The 18697-nt window shown below is 56.2% G+C and overlaps 1 protein-coding gene across 1 annotated transcript in view; it reads right to left on the reverse strand.

The window, feature by feature from the left end:
• Nucleotides 1-5433: 5433 nt before the first annotated feature.
• The window catches only part of NEO1 (neogenin 1), a 168061-nt gene continuing 154797 nt past the window's right edge, over nt 5434-18697 (reverse strand). Inside the window, 7 exon segments of the mRNA XM_039557898.1 lie at nt 5434-8065; nt 11112-11248; nt 11738-11974; nt 13857-14015; nt 15856-15948; nt 16464-16702; nt 18210-18357. Of these exon segments, the coding sequence (XP_039413832.1) occupies nt 7982-8065; nt 11112-11248; nt 11738-11974; nt 13857-14015; nt 15856-15948; nt 16464-16702; nt 18210-18357 (1097 nt within the window). The 3' untranslated portion in view covers nt 5434-7981.

Here is an 18697-nt window from a genome sequence, read left to right on the forward strand (position 1 = left end):
CTCAGCATCCATTTCTCATTTTTTGGGATGCTGTTCCTTGCTTGATGGGTTTATCAGATCCCAGTGGTTCTTCCCAAGCAACCCCGGCTGGGAAGGGCTGTCCCCGCACCAGCTCCCACCCCATTAGCGCCCTACTGCTCCCAGCCCCCTTTCCAGGCAGAGACAGCCCCGAGCAGCTGGGCTGGCACTCAGGGAGATGTCCTGCAGCTGGGGAGGGCCCTGGCTGGGGCTGGAGATGGGGAACACCCGAGATGGAGGTGATGGGGGACACCCGGGATGGAGGTGATGGGGGACACCCGGGATGGAGGTGATGGGGGACACCCGGGATGGAGGTGATGGGGAACACCCGGGATGGAGGTGATGGGGAACACCTAGGATGGAGGTGATGGGGAACACCCGGGATGGAGGTGATGGGGGACACCCGGGATGGAGGTGATGGGAGACACCCGAGATGGAGGTGATGGGGAACACCCGGGATGGAGGTGATGGGGGACACCCGGGATGGAGGTGATGGGGAACACCTGGGATGGAGGTGATGGGGAACACCCGGGATGGAGGTGATGGGGGACACCCGGGATGGAGGTGATGGGGGACACCCGGGATGGAGGTGATGGGGGACACCCGAGATGGAGGTGATGGGGAACACCCGGGATGGAGGTGATGGGGAACACCTGGGATGGAGGTGATGGGGAACACCTGGGATGGAGGTGATGGGGGAACACCCGGGATGGAGGTGATGGGGAACACCTGGGATGGAGGTGATGGGGAACAGCTGAGGAGTGTGAGGCACAAACAGGTTCCAGTTTGGCTTCTCCCAGTCCAGCTCCTTGCAGCAAACAGCAGGAAGGAGCAGCAGGAAGGAGCAGCAGGTCCTCCTGTGTCTGCCTAGGTAAGAGTAGGGGGTTTGGGGTGACCCAAACCTTTCTGGGGTGCTGCTGGCCCTTGTAATTCCTGGCTGCTGGGGGCAGCTGTGGGGAAAGGCTGAGCCCTGCCCTGTGCTCTGTCCCCCGGCCACTCCTGCTTCTATCAGGAGGGGCTCCGGGGGACTTGGTTGGAGTGGAAGGTTCTGGATCTGGGAGTGGGGCTGTGTGCCCTGTTTTTAGGGTCCCCTCTGTGCTGGCAGGTTTGGGGCCAGGACTGGGCAGCATTTCTTCCTCCCAGCCCCAGGTCTGGGAGTGCCTTGTCCCTTTTGGCTTCCTGCCCTTCCCAGCACTGCCTGCACCAGCACAGCTTTTCTCCCTTCTTCTCCAAGTGGGAAAACGCCCCCGGTGATCCGTGCTGCTGCTCAGAGCTGGGCCAGGGAGGGCAGGAATTGCTCTCGGGATCCAGCAGGGAATGCAGCCATGGAAGCCCCTGTTCCTCCAGCCTGGCCTCAGGACGCGGGGATGCTGTGAGGGCTCTGTGCTCCTGCAGGAAAAGGCGGAGAAATCCCAGGAGCGGGAGCGGCCAGGCAGGGGCAGGCGTGGGGAAGGGAGAGGAGGGGTGGGGAGGGCAGGATGTGGCCCCGGTGCCGGAGGGACGCTGCTCCTTGGGCCAGGGACGCCCCCAGCCAGGGCGCCCCAGGGACAGCCCTCGAGGCTGGGAGGGCGCTGGGAGAGGGTTTGGGATGGCACCCGGAGTATGGAGAGCCCCTGGCGAGGTTTCCCTGGCAGCTGCTCCCTGCCGGTGCCCTCAGCGCCTGTCGGCAGTGACAGGGGCTGTTTGTCACCGCGGCCCGATCGGTGGCAGCGGGGTGGGAGCGGGGATGTGCCGGCACCGGGACAGCGGCCGGAGAAAGCTCCGGGAGGGGAGCGCCCGGCGCCGGCCCCCGGCAGGGTGGGATGGACGGAGGGGACGGATGGAGGGGATGCTGTCGCCATGGAGACGCTGCCACGGGGAGCGATGGGCTCCGGTGTTTTCCTGGTGCACGAGGATGCCGGGATGCGGCTGTCGGGAACGCAGCCATCCGGGGCTTCCACTGGGAAAGGCCCTGCCTGGGCTCTCCGGGAGTGTCCGACCCCAAACCTGTGTCCCGCAGCCCCCGGGCGCTGCCCGGAGTCCCCAGCCCGGTCCCCCTGTCCTGCAGAGTGGGACCTGGGGGTCAGCAGCAGCCTCCTGCTCGCTGTGAAAGGGTCCCGGGGGGGGGGCTGGGGTCAGGTCGGGGCCTCCCAGCACCCTCGAGGGGACGCCGCAGCTCCGCCTGGTCCCGCTGGTCGGGATTCTTCTTTTCCCCTCAGGTTGGCATGCGGGAGTGGAGCGCTGCCCTCGCCCTGAGGGGAGATCAGAGGAGGGGAGGCACAGCCAGCCTGAAATGACGGAAGGGAGAAAGGGACACGGCCAAAGCTCCAGAAGAGGAGCCCGTGGCAGCTCGGCCTCCCCTTGCCCGCAGCCCACCGAGGGCGAGTCCTGGTTGGGTTAAGTTAATGAGCGATGATTTCATTGCTGCATCTCCAGCCTGTCTTTAATTGTCCCAGCCTCTGCAGCAGCTGGAGAATCTCGCAGCCCCGGGGTGCCGGCTGCTGTGCCCAGCGCTGGCCCGTGTCGGGGTTTGCAGCTACAGGAGCAGCACCGCCTGTCCCCAAGACTGGCTCTGGTGGCCCTGGTGCATTTGGGTGCTAAAAAAGGGCTGCGGTGACACTGCCAGTGTGACCAACCCGCTGTGGGCAGAGCTCCCTGGGGCTGGGAGGTCCTGAGACAGCCTCCTTGGGGAGCAGGATTTCCTCCTAAGAAATTATCAGGGAAAATCAGGGTTTGCCCAAAGCCCGGTGGGAGCCACGGTCCCTGTGCCTCTGGAGAGGGAAGGGCAGTGTGTGCTGGCAGAAGGCTGGGAAACGGGAGCTGGAATTGGGAATAGCTGGGAAAAGTTGATTCAGGATTACTACAGGGCAGGGAACAGGTGGTTCTGCTCTCCTCCTGCAGCTGCCTCCAGCCCTGCTGTGGAGGGGAAGGTGCTGCTCAGAACGTTCCCCACAGCAAAGGGGGAGCCCCCAGAGTGGGCTGAATCCTCCTGGGATTTTAGTTTGTCCCTGGCACCTGTGGCATTCCGGCTTTCCCTGTCCCTTCCCCAGGCAGGTGCAGGCTGGGTCTGGGGGTGTTCCCCTGGCTGCTTTGCCACGCTGTGCCTGCCAAGGGTTGGCTTCCCCTTTCCAAACTTGCTGTGGCCTGTGGGTCCTGCCGGTTTCCTGGGATGTCTGTCCCCTGCGCCTCCAGGGTGCCCCCACACTGCAGAGCTGCCAAAGCCGCTTTAGGGGCAGGGATTTTATCGTGTCTGGCAGGTTCTGGAGAGCCCCAGTGCAGCTCCAAGCTTGGCTTTCAGGAGTCACACGGGGGCAGATGTGTAACCTGCTGGAAGCCTCTGTGGGGTGGGGGAGCCCTGATCCGAAAAACAGGCTGGGAGAGCTGGGAGTGCTCACCTGGAGAGGAGAAGGCTCCAGGGAGAGCTCAGAGCCTCTGGCAGAGCCTAAAGGGGCTCCAGGAGAGCTGGAGAGGGACTTGGGAGAAGGGGTGGAGGGACAGGACCCAGGGAATGGCTTCCCACTGCCAGAGGGCAGGGCTGGATGGGAGATTGGGAAGGAATTGTTCCCTGGGAGGGTGGGCAGGCCCTGGCACAGGGTGCCCAGAGCAGCTGTGGCTGCCCCTGGATCCCTGGCAGTGCCCAAGGCCCGGCTGGGCATTGGGGCTGGAGCAGCCTGGGACAGTGGAAGGTGTCCCTGCTCATGGCAGGGGGTGGGATGGGACGAACTTTAAGGTGCCTTCCATCCCAACCATTCTGGGATCATATGAAAAGCTGCAATGGTTCGGTGCTTTGGCAAAAGCTGTTGAGTTAAATCACCTTCAGCTGCTGCAGGAATGCTTTTATTGACATGAAGAGGGATGGGGTTTAAGCTCAGTCTCAGCTCAGGTGGAGATGGGAGGCTGCTCTTACTGGGCAAAAGCCTGCGAGTGTTGCACGGATTTATTGCAGGTGTTCGAGGCAGCCCGTGGTTCTGGCTTGGAAGCCAAGGCTTCCGTGGAAAAGCCGGGGTTTACAGCGTGAGTTCCTCCCTGAGCTGCCCCTCTGGAGCAGCAGCCCTGACGTGGGTCCCTCATCCCTTCCCGGAGCTCAGCTCGGGCCGTGCGAGCGCTGCCGCTTCTCAGCAGCGAGGCACCGCTGCCATCTGCTGTCCCCGGGCCGCGGTGCCACCCCGGCCCTGGCACGGCCCTGGCACGGCCCCGGGCACAGCGACACAGCCAAGGGGCTCCGCCGTCCCCAGGGAACGCTGGCGGTGTCGCAGAACCGGGAGCACGGGGCTGGGAAAGGGGCTCAGGCTGGAGCAAAGGAGGCTCAGGGGGGACCTTGTGGCTCTGCACAAGTCCCTGACAGGAGGGGGCAGCCGGGGGGGTCGGGCTCTGCTGGCAGGGAACAGGGACAGGAGGAGAGGGAACGGCCTCAGGCTGGGCCAGGGCAGGCTCAGGGTGGACAGCAGCAGGAATTTCCCCGTGGAAAGGGAGCTCAGGCCTTGGCAGGGGCTGCCCAGGGAGGTTTGGAGTGCCCATCCCTGGAGGTGTCCCAGGAAGGGCTGGAGGTGGCACTCAGTGCTCTGGGCTGGGGACAAGGTGGGCATCGGGCGCAGCTGGGACTCGATGGTCCCGGAGCTCTTTTCCCACCTCAGTGATTCCGTGTGAATCCCAGACCGGTTTGGGTTGGAAAAGCCCATCCCCTGCCCACCCTGCCCCGGGCAGTGCAGCTCAGAGCTGGTGAGGCCAGGCAGGGTTTCTCTGCTCCCCCAGGACTCAGGAGATGCTCCCCATTTCTCTCCCCCGGCACCCCCACCAGCCCCGCCCCGCCCCAGGGCCCTGGCGTCCCTCCAGGACAATTCCAGGGTCCCTTCCCACCTGGATGTGTGAGGGGAAAGAAGGAGGGAGCAGAAGGATGTGAGGGACGCACCGGGAGCAGGGGTGGGACACGGGCAGCGGCTGCCGGCGCTGGGCGCAGGGCTCGGGCAGGGAAGGGCTGGTGGCCCCAGGGGCTGGGACGCGGCTGGGAAGGGGCTGAGGACCGGGGAGAGGCTCCAGTGTGGAACCGAGTGGCTGCAATGGGCCGGGGGTGGCAACAAGGAGATCAATCATTGCACTTCACAATCCAGATACGGGAGGTGCAATGTCCCACGGTTCTGCTATTGTTTTTCCATGATTCCCCAGTTTAGTATTTGCACTTCCACTGATCTGAACTCCCTCCTTCTCTGCTTGCTAATTAAAAGGTGATAATTTCACAGTGGAGCTTTGGAACTGGGAGACAGGGAGATGTTCCAAGTTCAGTGTCTGCAGAAAGCCGGAGGGAGGGAGGGACAAGAGTTCTCCTCTTCTTTCTTTGGAGAACACAACCCACAGCAAAGTGAAGGACAAGTAAAACTCCAGACCTGCTCACTGTACCGACTAGGAATAATTAAACAAACTCTCCAAGCAGCCCAGGAGTTGATTGGATTAAAAAAAGTGTATTGGATGCCCAATACAAAATAATAAACATGAAGTTATTAAAAAAAGCCATAGAGGATACAGCAAATACTACAGAAAAGCAAAAAAATTGTACAGAAAGGTCGACATCTACAGCAGTCCTTGAAATCCTTCTACATGAGAGTCATAAAACAATGTACAGGTTTGGTTTGTTCCTTTTCCCCAAATGTCCGAGGGAAGCTGTCACTGCACAGCTGGACTATGACACTACGAGGATACACAATGTTCCAAAGGTAAAGTCACAGGAGATGTAAGAAAACGTAGCATTAAAATGTGAAAAAGTGCAATACAGATTGTACACTGAATCGAATAAATGTTTTTTCTTTTTTTTTCTTTTTTTTTTCAGTTTAACCTTAAAAAACCAACTTTGAACAGTTGTTTTATCATTAAAAATATTCCCCCTCCCCAAATTCAATGACAATATTAACATTCATGGTGTTCTACATCAGGAATATTCACAAAGGCCCCCAGCTGGGAATACTGTGTGTGTGGGATGGCATTTCTTTGGGTACAGGTAAAAAATAGGCAAAGGAAAAGGTCCATGCCCTCCTCGCAGGCCAGGCGTGGATTTTATTCTTTAAATACATGTTCTGTAGCTTATTTTGCCCTGAATTGTACTGATTAAAAGTCCAAACGTTAATTATCCAGGTGGCCCATGGTGCTCCCATTTCTTTAATTCCCTCCCCTCCCTCGATAATAAATAAATGCAGGAAATGGCCCAGAAATGACAACAGAGGGTCCAGGAAAAGAAAGGGAGGGACCCCACCCCAAATCCCTGCTCTGCCCGGGGGTTCCGTGGCTCTCCCTTCTCCCAGTGCCAGGACTGAGAGCTTCAGCTCCAGTTCAGGGGACAACGGGAAGCAAAAGAAGCAAAGTTCTTTTTGCCATTCCAGTGGAAATCACAGCATTTCCCCTGGCAGAGGTTCAGAGGGGCCTGAGCTTCCCAAATCCCAGCCCCGGACCCTCAGAAGTTTGGGATTCCTTTTATCCTGGAAGTGAAACTGCACAGGAGTTCACTGGCAGCTGATTTTTCTCATTTACTGAACTCCAGCCCCTTCCTTTTATGCAGAGAAGGGCAGAGCCAGGCTAGCACACAGAGAGAGAAGGAAAATCCCTCTTCCCTCCCCTCCCGGAGCTCCTGTTCCCTCTGCTCCCTTCCCGGACAGGTCTGTGCACAGCACCCGAGGCACCAACACTGGGTTTCTTTCCACATGGTTTCCAAAGTGTAAAAAACCACATTTTGGCCTTGTTTTGTGGCCGAGGAAGCTTTCAGAGCAGGATTCCCATTGGGATGCCAGGGCCAGGGCTGCTGCTGCAGGACCCTGTGGGCACTCAGTGCTCTCCAGGCAGGATCTGGGGTGCTGGGAATGGGAAGATCCTGAAGTTCTCCGAGCCCATGGGGCTCAGCCCCAGCCCTGCAGCCTGGCTGAGCTCCCACTCTGCACTTCCAAGGCTCCTGATCCATCTTTAAACCAACAACAACAACAACAAAACAGCTGCCAAAAGAAGCTTCCTGTAGGGTCGCCTGAACAGGAGAACCCCAATTCCCAGGAGGAATTCTCAGAATGTTCCTAAAGGACTCTCCCTGCATTCAGTGACCAGACACACAGTACAGCTGAGGATGTTTCCATGTCCTTCAGTCTTCCCAGTCACTGGAAAAAGACAGGAAAACAACAGGAATGAACCCTCCCCAGGATCCCCTCCCCTTCCCCAGCTACTTCTCCCCCCACTGAAAATACTGAAACTGCACAAAAAGCGACAAACAAGGCTCTCCAATTACACCTCAATTCAAACAGACCGGGAATCTCACAGTGATGAGAGGAGAAAGTCAGGCTTTTAATAATTATAATATAAAAATAATAAAAAAAGCTTACAAAGAGCAGTGCAGCATCCCAAAAGGCCATGGATTAACTGCCAGAAGGGGACGTAATTATACGCAGAATAAAAAACAAAACTGAACAACCCACACTGGCAATGAATTTTCATACACAATAGAACAAGCAGTCAAACCTCAGCCTAGGCTGTGGAAAACAACAGTTTCTCCCTTTTTTTTTTTTTTTTTAATTACAGTATTTTTTTTCCTTTTTATAAAAAAAGATAAAATAAAAACACAAATAAAATTGTACATAAATGCCAATGTCCAACACTGAAAAGGCAGGGCAATCACACCACTGAGACAAAACCTGACCAGAAAAAAACTAACGGCGAGTCCACTTTGCTTTGCTTTTGTCCTGCTGGATCCCAGCCTGGCTGGCGTGGCCCATCCTGCCGGGCGCCGCTGGAATCCCGCGTGGCTGCGCTGCAGGACAAGGGGTGACACTCGGGTCACCTCTGGCTGCTTCCTCTCCTCCTCCCTCCATTGCTCTCATGTGCTGTCCCTCTTTCTGCTTTGTTGGGTTTCTTTTTTTCTCTTTTTTTTTTTTTTCCTTTAGTTTTTCCTCTGTACAATTCCTTGTGTTCCAAGGCTGAGTCCGAGACTGGCGGCGGGTTTGGAGTCATGGCCGGGCGGTCACGCCGTGGTGATGGCGTTGAGGTCCTTCATGAGTCCTTCCAGGTGGGCCATTTCTTTGGTCAGCTCGTCCGGCTCGTAGCTCTGTGGACAGGGAGAGGGTCACTCACACAGAGCTGGGGCTGAGCAGGAACCCCGGGATGGGCACTCCCTGGCAAAGGGTCACTCACACAGAGCTGGGGCTGAGCAGGAACCCCGGGATGGGCACTCCCTGGCAAAGGGTCACTCACACAGAGCTGGGGCTGAGCAGGAACCCCGGGATGGGCACTCCCTGGCAAAGGGTCACTCACACAGAGCTGGGGCTGAGCAGGAACCCTGGGATGGGCACTCCCTGGCAAAGGGTCACTCACACAGAGCTGGGGCTGAGCAGGAACCCCGGGATGGGCACTCCCTGGCAAAGGGTCACTCACACAGAGCTGGGGCTGAGCAGGAACCCCGGGATGGGCACTCTCTGGTGCAGGTCCTGGCCCCGACTCGGGATGAGCACAAGTGGATTTATCGACCATTACACCAATTAATAACGTGAAAGATCCCTGGTTTTCCAGTGCAGCTCTCTGGGCAGCTGTGGCTCCACTGACCAAGCCCTGTTTCCCTGTCTCAATCCCTGCCTTTGAACCAAAGCAGGAAGTTGAGAAGAATCTTCCCAGCTTAGCGGGAAAAAAGGTCAAAGGAATCACTTTGACAAAGCTGTTTTGGGATCAGGGTGGTTGCTAAACCCACACATTTTTAGGCTCAGCTCTCTGGTTTCTGTCACCATTGTGGACAGACACCATGGCCTGGTTCATCTCCAAACCCTTCCTGACCAATCCTTCCCAGTTCTGAGCAGTTTCCAACCCTGACCTGTTCTCACATACAAACCTCCTCCTTCATTTCAGTAGCAAAGAACTTGCAGTTTACCAAAGCTCTGCATTGTACCAGCAAAGTCATCCCAGTCCTGTGCCCAACACCACCTCTGCCAGCTCCTGACAGGGATAAAGAGCAGCAGCTGGAAGTAAACTCCTTCCTCAAACTCATTCCTACAGCTTCTCCTAAAAACCCAGAATGAATTCAAATCACTACCCAACCCTAAACCCCACACTGCAACTTGGAATTTACATTTTAAGACTCATAGCTGAACCAGTAATTTAGTTTAAACTTTTTTTTTGCGCTGACTCTACTTTGCACTAATAAATTAATGAAAAAAAGTACTAATGGCTCTATTTAAATATTACAAATTTGCTGAGGAATATGGGTTTGGTACTGACCGAACAAAATGAATAAAGCAGGAGTGACAGGAGGGCACCAGATCAAGTTTCCAGACCAGCAGAGTCAGAAATAAAACCAGGACAGTAAAAAAGGTGTGACAAAAGAAAAGGACAATGAGGAAAAATAAATTCCCAGTGAGCATTTCCAGTGGCAGTGATGCTACAGCAAATATTTGTGCATTAACAGGTGACAATGGCCACAGGAGCAACTCCATGGTTTGCAGTCCGAAAAGAAAATTCCAGGGCCTCACACCCAAAACATTCCTTAAAAGCTGCTTCCAGAGCAGCCCAACACTTGGCTGCACCTTTCCCAAAAATCAGGAAACTTTCCCATGGGAATTTACAAACATATTTGGGATGATGGCTTGGAACACACTGACATAAAGGCCACATGTTCCATGTGCAGTGACACTGGGAATGATCTGCAGAGCTCAGGAATGGCACTGGGAATGCTCTGCAGAGCTCAGGAATTGCACTGGGAACGCTCTGCAGGGCTCAGGAATGGCACTGGGAACGCTCTGCAGAGCTGGGAATGGCACTGGGAACGCTCTGCAGGGCTCAGGAATGGCACTGGGAATGCTCTGCAGAGCTCGGGAATGGCACCGGGAACGCTCTGCAGAGCTCAGGAATGGCACTGGGAATGCCCTGCAGGGCTCAGGAATGGCACTGGGAACGCTCTGCAGGGCTCAGGAATGGCACTGGGAACGCTCTGCAGGGCTCAGGAATGGCACTGGGAACGCTCTGCAGGGCTCAGGAATGGCACTGGGAACGCTCTGCAGAGCTGGGAATGGCACTGGGAATGCTCTGCAGGGCTCGGGAATGGCACTGGGAATGCTCTGCAGGGCTCGGGAATGGCACTGGGAACGCTCTGCAGAGCTCAGGAATGGCACTGGGAATGCTCTGCAGAGTTCAGGAATGGCACTGGGAATGCTCTGCAGGGCTGGGGAATGGCACTGGGAATGCCCTGCAGGGCTCAGGAATGGCACTGGGAATGCTCTGCAGAGCTCAGGAATGACACTGGGAATGCTCTGCAGGGCTCAGGAATGGCACTGGGAATGATCTGCAGAGCTGGGGAATGGCACTGGGAATGCTCTGCAGAGCTGGGGAATGGCACTGGGAACGCTCTGCAGAGCTCAGGAATGGCACTGGGAATGCTCTGCAGGGCTCGGGAATGGCACTGGGAACGCTCTGCAGGGCTGGGGAATGGCACTGGGAATGCTCTGCAGAGCTCAGGAATGGCACTGGGAACGCTCTGCAGAGCTCAGGAATGGCACTGGGAATGCTCTGCAGGGCTCGGGAATGGCACTGGGAACGCTCTGCAGAGCTCAGGAATGGCACTGGGAATGCTCTGCAGGGCTGGGGAATGGCACTGGGAATGCTCTGCAGAGCTCAGGAATGGCACTGGGAATGCTCTGCAGAGCTGGGGAATGGCACTGGGAATGCTCTGCAGGGCTCGGGAATGGCACTGGGAACGCTCTGCAGAGCTCAGGAATGGCACTGGGAATGCTCTGCAGGGCTGGGGAATGGCACTGGGAATGCTCTGCAGGGCTCGGGAATGGCACTGGGAATGCCCTGCAGGGCTCAGGAATGGCACTGGGAATGCTCTGCAGAGCTGGGGAATGGCACTGGGAACGCTCTGCAGAGCTCAGGAATGGCACTGGGAATGCTCTGCAGGGCTGGGGAATGGCACTGGGAATGCTCTGCAGGGCTGGGGAAGCTGCAGCTGCAGGACTCAGCAGGACCCTCCCTGCAGGAGGCGATTCCCTCCCCGCTCTCTCCGCGTTCCCGGGCAGTGCAGCCCCGAGCCCCGCTCCCCTGTGCCCTGGAGGTGCGGGTGCAGGATCCCCGCAGAGCCCCGGCCCTGCCGCCCGGGCAGGGGTACCTACGCTCTCCGAGTCCTCCAGCATCCGCGTGGTCTCCTGCACCTCGGGGGCGCTGGGCACCACCACGGGCATGGGCGGCCGAGTCCTGCCCAAGGTGCCGATGGACGCCGTCTTCACCGCGTGGACGGGGTGCCCGGGAGCTGCGAAGGGTTGGGACACGGTCAGCTCGGGCCACTGGGTCTGCTAGAGTAAGGACAGGGAATGGCTTCCCACTGCCAAGGGGAAGGGATTGATGGGATATTGGGAAGGAATTGTTCCCTGTGAGGGTGGGCAGGCCCTGGCACAGGGTGCCCAGAGCAGCTGTGGCTGCCCCTGGATCCCTGGCAGTGTCCAAGGCCAGGTTGGACGGGGCTTGGAACATCCTGGCACAGTGGAAGGTGTCCCTGCCCAGGGCAGGGGACAGCACTGGATGGGCTTTAAAGCTCCCTTCCAACCCAAACCAGTCTGGGGTGATTCCATGAAGGAAAAGGATTCTATCAGGCGAAAAGAATGCTTGAATTGTGGAGCATTGGATTTGAATATTGTCTTATTTATGTACAGAAAATGACACCAACAAAACCCCCCCCAGCCTCTGCCATATGTCCTTTGCTGCCCAACTCCACCCTCCCTTTGTTCCCGAAATCCCTCACCTTGCTGTGTCAGCAGGGGGGTGCTGGGCAGGGCGGGGTCGAAGGGGCCCCCGGTGGGGGGCACGGCGGGCACGGCGAAGCTCTTGAGGGGGTGCGAGGGGCGCACGTGGGCCGTGGGGGGGCCCTGGGGCTCCTCCTCCGCGGGCAGGAACGGCCCCTCAGGCTCGGGCAGCTCCACGCTGGGCACGGCCGCAGCCGCCGGCATCGTGTCCGTGCTGGGCGTGTTCCGGACGGACTCTGCAACACACACACCAACAGGGTTATTCCTACCTGGAAGGGCTCGGGGCCACTGGGACACAGCCCCTACTCCTCACTGGGATGGCTCCGGGGCCACTGGGACACAGCCCCTATTCCTCACTGGGATGGCTCTGGGACACAGCCCCTATTCCTCACTGGGATGGCTCCGGGGCCACTGGGACACAGCCCCTATTCCTCACTGGGATGGCTCTGGGACACAGCACCTATTCCTCACTGGGATGGCTCTGGGACACAGCCCCTATTCCTCACTGGGATGGCTCTGGGACACAGCACCTATTCCTCACTGGGATGGCTCTGGGACACAGCCCCTATTCCTCACTGGGATGGCTCCAGGGACACAGCCCCTACTCCTCACTGGGATGGCTCAGGGACACAGCCCCTACTCCTCACTGGGATGGCTCCGGGGCCACTGGGACACAGCCCCTATTCCTCACTGGGATGGCTCTGGGACACAGCCCCTATTCCTCACTGGGATGGCTCTGGGACACAGCCCATATTCCTCACTGGGATGGCTCTGGGACACAGCCCCTACTCCTCACTGGGATGGCTCTGGGACACAGCCCCTACTCCTCACTGGGATGGCTCCGGGGCCACTGGGACACAGCCCATATTCCTCACTGGGATGGCTCTGGGACACAGCCCCTATTCCTCACTGGGATGGCTCCAGGGACACAGCCCATATTCCTCACTGGGATGGCTCTGGGACACAGCCCCTATTCCTCACTGGGATGGCTCCGGGGCCACTGGGACACAGCCCATATTCCTCACTGGGATGGCTCTGGGACACAGCCCCTATTCCTCACTGGGATGGCTCCAGGGACACAGCCCCTACTCCTCACTGGGAAGGCTCTGGGCCCAGCGGGACACAGCCCCTCCTCCCAGGGCACGGCATCTGCAGGGAATGCCCCCATGGCCCACTCTGAGGGGACCGTCGGCTGAATGGGAACAAAATGAGCTGAGAGCTGAGTGGGAACAAAACGAGCTGAGAGCTGAGTGATTCCCCCTCTCCAGCAACACCACATCAACACTGTGGCACTGAAACAGCTCCAATCCTCAGACACACAGCACAGAACACGAATCCACAGCCTCCTTTTACCCCAGAGTACCTCCCAGAGTTGGCATTTTTAACTAGGAGCACTTCAAGCACACAGCACTGTGGTGGTCACAGAGGAGCCACACTTGAAATCCATCTACTGAGACTCATGGAATGGTGTGGGCTGGAATGGACCTCGCAGCCTCAGGAACTGTTCTCATAAGGAAACACCACTTTTGGCTGTGACCCCTTCAAATGTTGACCTTGGAGCAGAGAAGTTCAGAGTTCCCTTCATCCCAACATGTTACCCACATGCACATTTAGCAAAACCATTGCGTTGGAATTTTTCAGAGCTCTGGAGACTTTAGTGCTCTCCAGAACTACTGCAAATGATTCCAATCAAGCCTGGAAGTGCTGCGTGGAAATCACCCCTGTTCTCTGTGTGCCCCCATTCTCGGTAGCCAAGCCTAGACTTTCCTCCCCTCTTGGTTTCAAATTGTATTAATTAGGGGAAAAGTTATCCCACAAAGCAGCTCAGATTTAATCTGATTGTTCAGACTCCAGGGCTGGAGGCTTTAGCAGGAGGAACCCCCCTGTTTGGAGCTGTGTATAGAACATTAAACCCCCTTTTCCAAGGACACCATCACGGATGTCAAGGATCAACATCCAACCTACCCAGGAAAACCCAGCCCATCCAGGATTCTGTCTGTACCTAACCCATCCCTCATGGAACCCCACAGAGGAGACTGACCGAGCTTCAGGCTCCGATTTCCAGGTGTTCCCCTCACTGTTCCACAAAGCAGCACCTCCCTGAGGTTGGTCTCTCACCTGTGGAGTCGGCCCTGTCCGAATGGGACATGGCAGAGCCCAGGGGCCACGGGCTGAGCTGGTGGTGCAGGAAGCTGCGGGTTGGAGAGGCGAGGCTGCCGGAGTGGAAATGGTGGTGAGGGGGGTCGAGGGAATGGATGGGATGAGCACTAATCACAGCTGTGGATGAACACAAGACAGAGAAACACTTAACACACACACACAGGACAGGCTGGGGACACCCCTCCCTGCTCCCTGCTCCAGCAGTGAGCCAGACCCTCGGCTGATTTACAGCCCAGCTTAAACCCCTGGGTTATCACACCTCAAACATGCTTAGGACAAAAACATCACCCAATTACAGCTCCAAAAACTCTGCCACCAGCTCTTAATGCACTGCTTGATTCCAAGGAAGGTTCAGAAGAAGAGTAAAGAGAATACAGATCTATCATCCATATACAGTATAAAGAGAAATGAGGTGTGTTAGACAAGAAACAGCCCTTTGCTTCCCAATGTCCTTCCAGAATTTCTGTATTCCGGGAGGCGAAGCAGGAAGTCACCAGATACACCCCATTGCTGCCAATTAACTAAAATGGCACAGTGAATTACCATAATTCAGTAGCTAGGAGGTAAATAATAACTGCATCTGAATGCTCCAGTGGGTGGTAGAAAGCCATGGGAAGTTGTGCAGGCCCAGAGCTGGACACATGGAATGGTCCTGGTGGGGCTCACTGAGAAAGGGCTTCCCAGGGTGCCAGGGTGAGCTCCATGCCAGAAGGGCACCTGCAGACCCCACATCGATGTTCCCACTCCCATAAACCAGAGCCTGTGGCTGGAGGCCCTTGGAGCTTTCACAAACAGGATGGAGAGTCCAAGTGTGAAAGCCAAGCTCCAGCCTGAGGCACCAGCAGACCTTCCACACCTTCCTCATGCTGCCCTGCCCCTCAGCTGGGCCTGGTCTGTGCCCCCCAGGCAAGGCAGGAGCTGACAGAGACAGGGAAGCAGCCAGGCTTGTCCAGAGCCTGGCATGGGACAGGGACCTGTCACACACCCATGTCTGACACGGCTCCTAAGGAATTCAGTGTAAAACTGCATCCTCTGCTCCCTCCTCGCACATGGGAAGCTGGGAGACAACACGGAGATCAGACTACTGAGTCAAGATGCTGCTCTTGGAAAAAGGCCACAGAACAAGAAAATTCACAGACTGAGCAATCAGGTCACCAGGACACTTGAAAAAGTAGGTAAGGTCAAGAATACCAAGTCCTCAGTTCAGTTTTTAATTAAAGCAGAAAGAAAGTGGAGATGTAATGGACTACTCAGAAACAATCCCACAAAACACAGGGGTTGTGGCAGCAGTCACCTGGCTACAGGCAGAGCATGACCACAGAGCTCAGGGAAGTCTAAAGCTCAGCCCGGGTGAGCTTGGTGTGAGTTTGCCTCCCAGTTCTGCCCCTGCACAGTAACTCCCGAGCTCCTCACTGGTGTCCCCACACAGCGTTTCAGTCTGGCTGTTCAGAGGTTCAGCCAAGTCCCTTTCCATCTCAGAGTAATTTGAAAACTATAGATATATTGTTTAGTTCTTAAAATATTTCATAATAATGATAATTTTGGTATCAGAGAAGGATCCCAGGGCAAAGAGGTCTCAAGGAGCTCACAGTAAAGTCAGAGAAGGCTCTGAGAGCAGCCACTGCTGCTGTCAGGGGAACCTGACAGAGATTCCAGCCCCAGAGAGTCCAGCTCTCTCCTATGGAACAGCTGGATACTGGCAGAGTTCCAAGGGAATGATTACAAGAAGCAGCCAGGCCCACAGGCTGTCCCTGGAGAGCCCCAGACTGGGACAGACAGACCTGGACACGCTCCTGCCCTCACCCCAGTACAGCCACTCCTGGTCCCTTCCAACACGGCCTCACTCTGCCCGCACCAGGAGGGGCTCAGGAGCCTTCCCTAAGCTGTTCCTGCTGCCCAGGATGGGATTTCCCGGGAGCAGGGAGTGGCTCCAGCCAGAACGGGGATGTTCACTTACGCTGCGGCGGCTGAGAATCAAAAGGCATCATCATCTTGGGCCTCATGCCCCTCCGTCCCGCCAGCGTGGACATGCTGTCCTCTGACTCGTGTCCTGAGGGGAAACAGCCATGTTATCCCTCTGCAGGCAGGCCCCTGTGCAACCACAGCAGCGTTCCAACACTCCTCCCTTTGTTCCTGTTCCCAGGCAGGTCTGCAGCCACCAGTGATACAAACAGCCCCTTACCCCTGTGCTGGAAGGTGGGAGGAGGACAGTGAGGGTGCGGGCTTTTGGGCACTGGAGAAACTCTCCAGGCCCCAGTGCAAACTTCTGGCAGTGGTTCAGCTCTGGGCTGAAAGGTCAGACACAACTCCAGTGGTTTAATATGAAGTGAGATGATCTTCCCATTACTAATCACTATTTACCAAGAGAAAGTAATGATTTAACTCTTGGATGCTCCATTTCCTCACTAAAACACGTGATCCAACCTCTTCAGAGTCTTAGAAACCAGGAACAAACCCAATTCACTACTTGGAAAACAAGAACAAAAAAGAGTAACTAAATCATCTCTCAATAAAGTGATTTCATCAGCCACAGTGAAATGCATTTCACTGCTCATGGCCGCTCACCTCTGTAGGAATTCCGCCGCTGATGGATATTGCTGTCCATGGAATTATCCACCGGGGTGATGTCCTGGGAGTTGCGAGGGATCGGGGTGTCTGTCATGATGGGATTGGGATCTGGGGATTTATCAATGGGTTTGAGCTCCAGCCTCTCATGATGGATCCAAAGGTCGGGAGGTTTGACATCTTTGGAGTTCCCCTTGTACTTGTGGGAGCCATTGACGGATTTGCAGGCGGCTCGTTTCCTGGAAGGAAAGCAAAGGAGATGTTCTCCACTTGTTGGAAAAGCAACTTTTCCCTGGGATTTCCCTCAGATCTTGCTGGGCACAAGTTTCCCACTGGGCAGGGAGCTCTGAATGTTGCACATGAGCCCCACGGACACCTCAAAGCACATCCTGAACTCTCGAATCTGTCTCCGATGGTACCCCACGTGCAGCCCTGGCTCTGCGGCCCAGCCTCATTAACAATAATTAAGTTTGCAGAAACTCTGGTTATTAAGGGAATATTCCAGTGCTGTGCCCATATCCTGGGCTCACCAAGCTCCAGCAGCAGCTGCAGGAGGACGTGCAGACAGCCAGTTATCCCAAGAGGGTGGGAACACAGGATTAATGACAGGAACGCTGCTTCCAGCCCCACTCAGGCTGGACACATCCCACTGGGGAGGTTCCCATCGTGCTGAGCAGCAGCAGCCAACCATGGTGAGGCAGAGATTTGGGATGGCAGAATTTTGGGAAAGCAAAATGCAGGTTCCAGCACTGCCGCCACACTGACTCCTCACTTTGGGCCATGGCAGAGCTGGAGGAGGGGTCCCTCTGGGAGCAGACTTCCTGGGAATGGCTCAGACATGGATAAATGTCACTGACAGAGCCTCTGGCAGGGGTGACTCCCACATCCTGCTCCCACTGGAGCTGAGGAGTGACAGGGATCAGATATTCCCTGGCCAAGGGCACTCAGAAATTGCGATTTCACAGGGTTACTTCTGCTCTGAAGATAAAACACATCTCCTGGCACTGGCCCATCCCTGCTGCCCTCTCCCGAGCACAGCCCCAGCTGCCAGGCGTGCCAGGGCCAGCTCCTCCATCCCTGCTCCCTCTCCTGCAGCTCTGCAGGATGGTCCTGCTGCAGAGCAAGTGCAGATTACCCAAGCCTGGCTTTTCATCACTTCCTTAGAAGTCTGTTCTGCCTAACAGCATCTTTTCAAACTTCAAATACAGCTCTGCTCTTTCAAAGAACACACAGAGAGGCCCTGCAGGGGCCGTAAGTGGGAGCATCACTGCTGCAGCATTAAGGCAGATGCTCTAAGGAGGGAAGAATTCAGACACAAACACCGGGATTTTGGAGCACTTTTCTAAGGAATCCAGCACCACATTCAGATTCCACTCCAGTGATCCTGCTAAAAACTGGGTATTGTCAAGCACAGCTTGTGCACTGAGCCCACACATGCGGGAGTGAGGAGCTGCCTGAGCTCTCGAGCTCTCCCACCTCCCAACACATGGACTGGCTCCAGTTTGGAAACTTTCAAACGACAATTTCTCCTTGAAGGGGGCTCAAGTGCAGGCCCACCTGGAAGCACTGCCCCGGTTCGTGTGTGAACTCCGATGGTTTGGAGCTCTGGGACATTGACAGAAAACCAGAGCAGCAGCAGCACCTGCAGGCTGCAGGACTTACAAGGAATGCACTCTAAAGCATCCTAAAGAATTAAACAACAGGATTCCCTAAGCCAGGCAGGGCCCGGCCCCCCAGCCCCGTTACTTTTTCTGGTGGGACGTGGTGCGACGCGTGCAGAAGACGGCGACGATGACGACGATGACGATGGTGATGACGCCCACGGACACGATGATCACCAGCAGCATGTTGCTGTCCAGGGGGGACGTGGGGCTGCCATGGGGACTGTTACTGCCTGCCAGGGTTGGGAGGGGAGGAAAGGCTCATTTATTACACAGGAAAAGCAAGCAGTGCCCACCAAAGACAGCCAGCATGCTGCAGATCAGCAGGAGGGGAGGGATCTCAGGAGAAGTGTTCCATTTCTCTGGCATTTGCCAACTGTTTCTATTCCATTGTTCCATCTGGAAGTTGATTTGTAGATCCATTTCCTACTAAGTCTATCAAAATCTAAGTGCAGCTTACTCAATTACCACACTCACTGTAAGCAGAGTCAGCCTGGGATCCTGCTAAACCTGTAGCACCACAGGCTCCCCTTGGAGCCAACAACCACTGGGATTGGATCAGGAGCCTGCTGG

Source organism: Corvus cornix, chromosome 10 (genome assembly GCF_000738735.6).
Source record: "Corvus cornix cornix isolate S_Up_H32 chromosome 10, ASM73873v5, whole genome shotgun sequence".
Classification (NCBI taxonomy): Eukaryota; Metazoa; Chordata; class Aves; order Passeriformes; family Corvidae; genus Corvus; species Corvus cornix.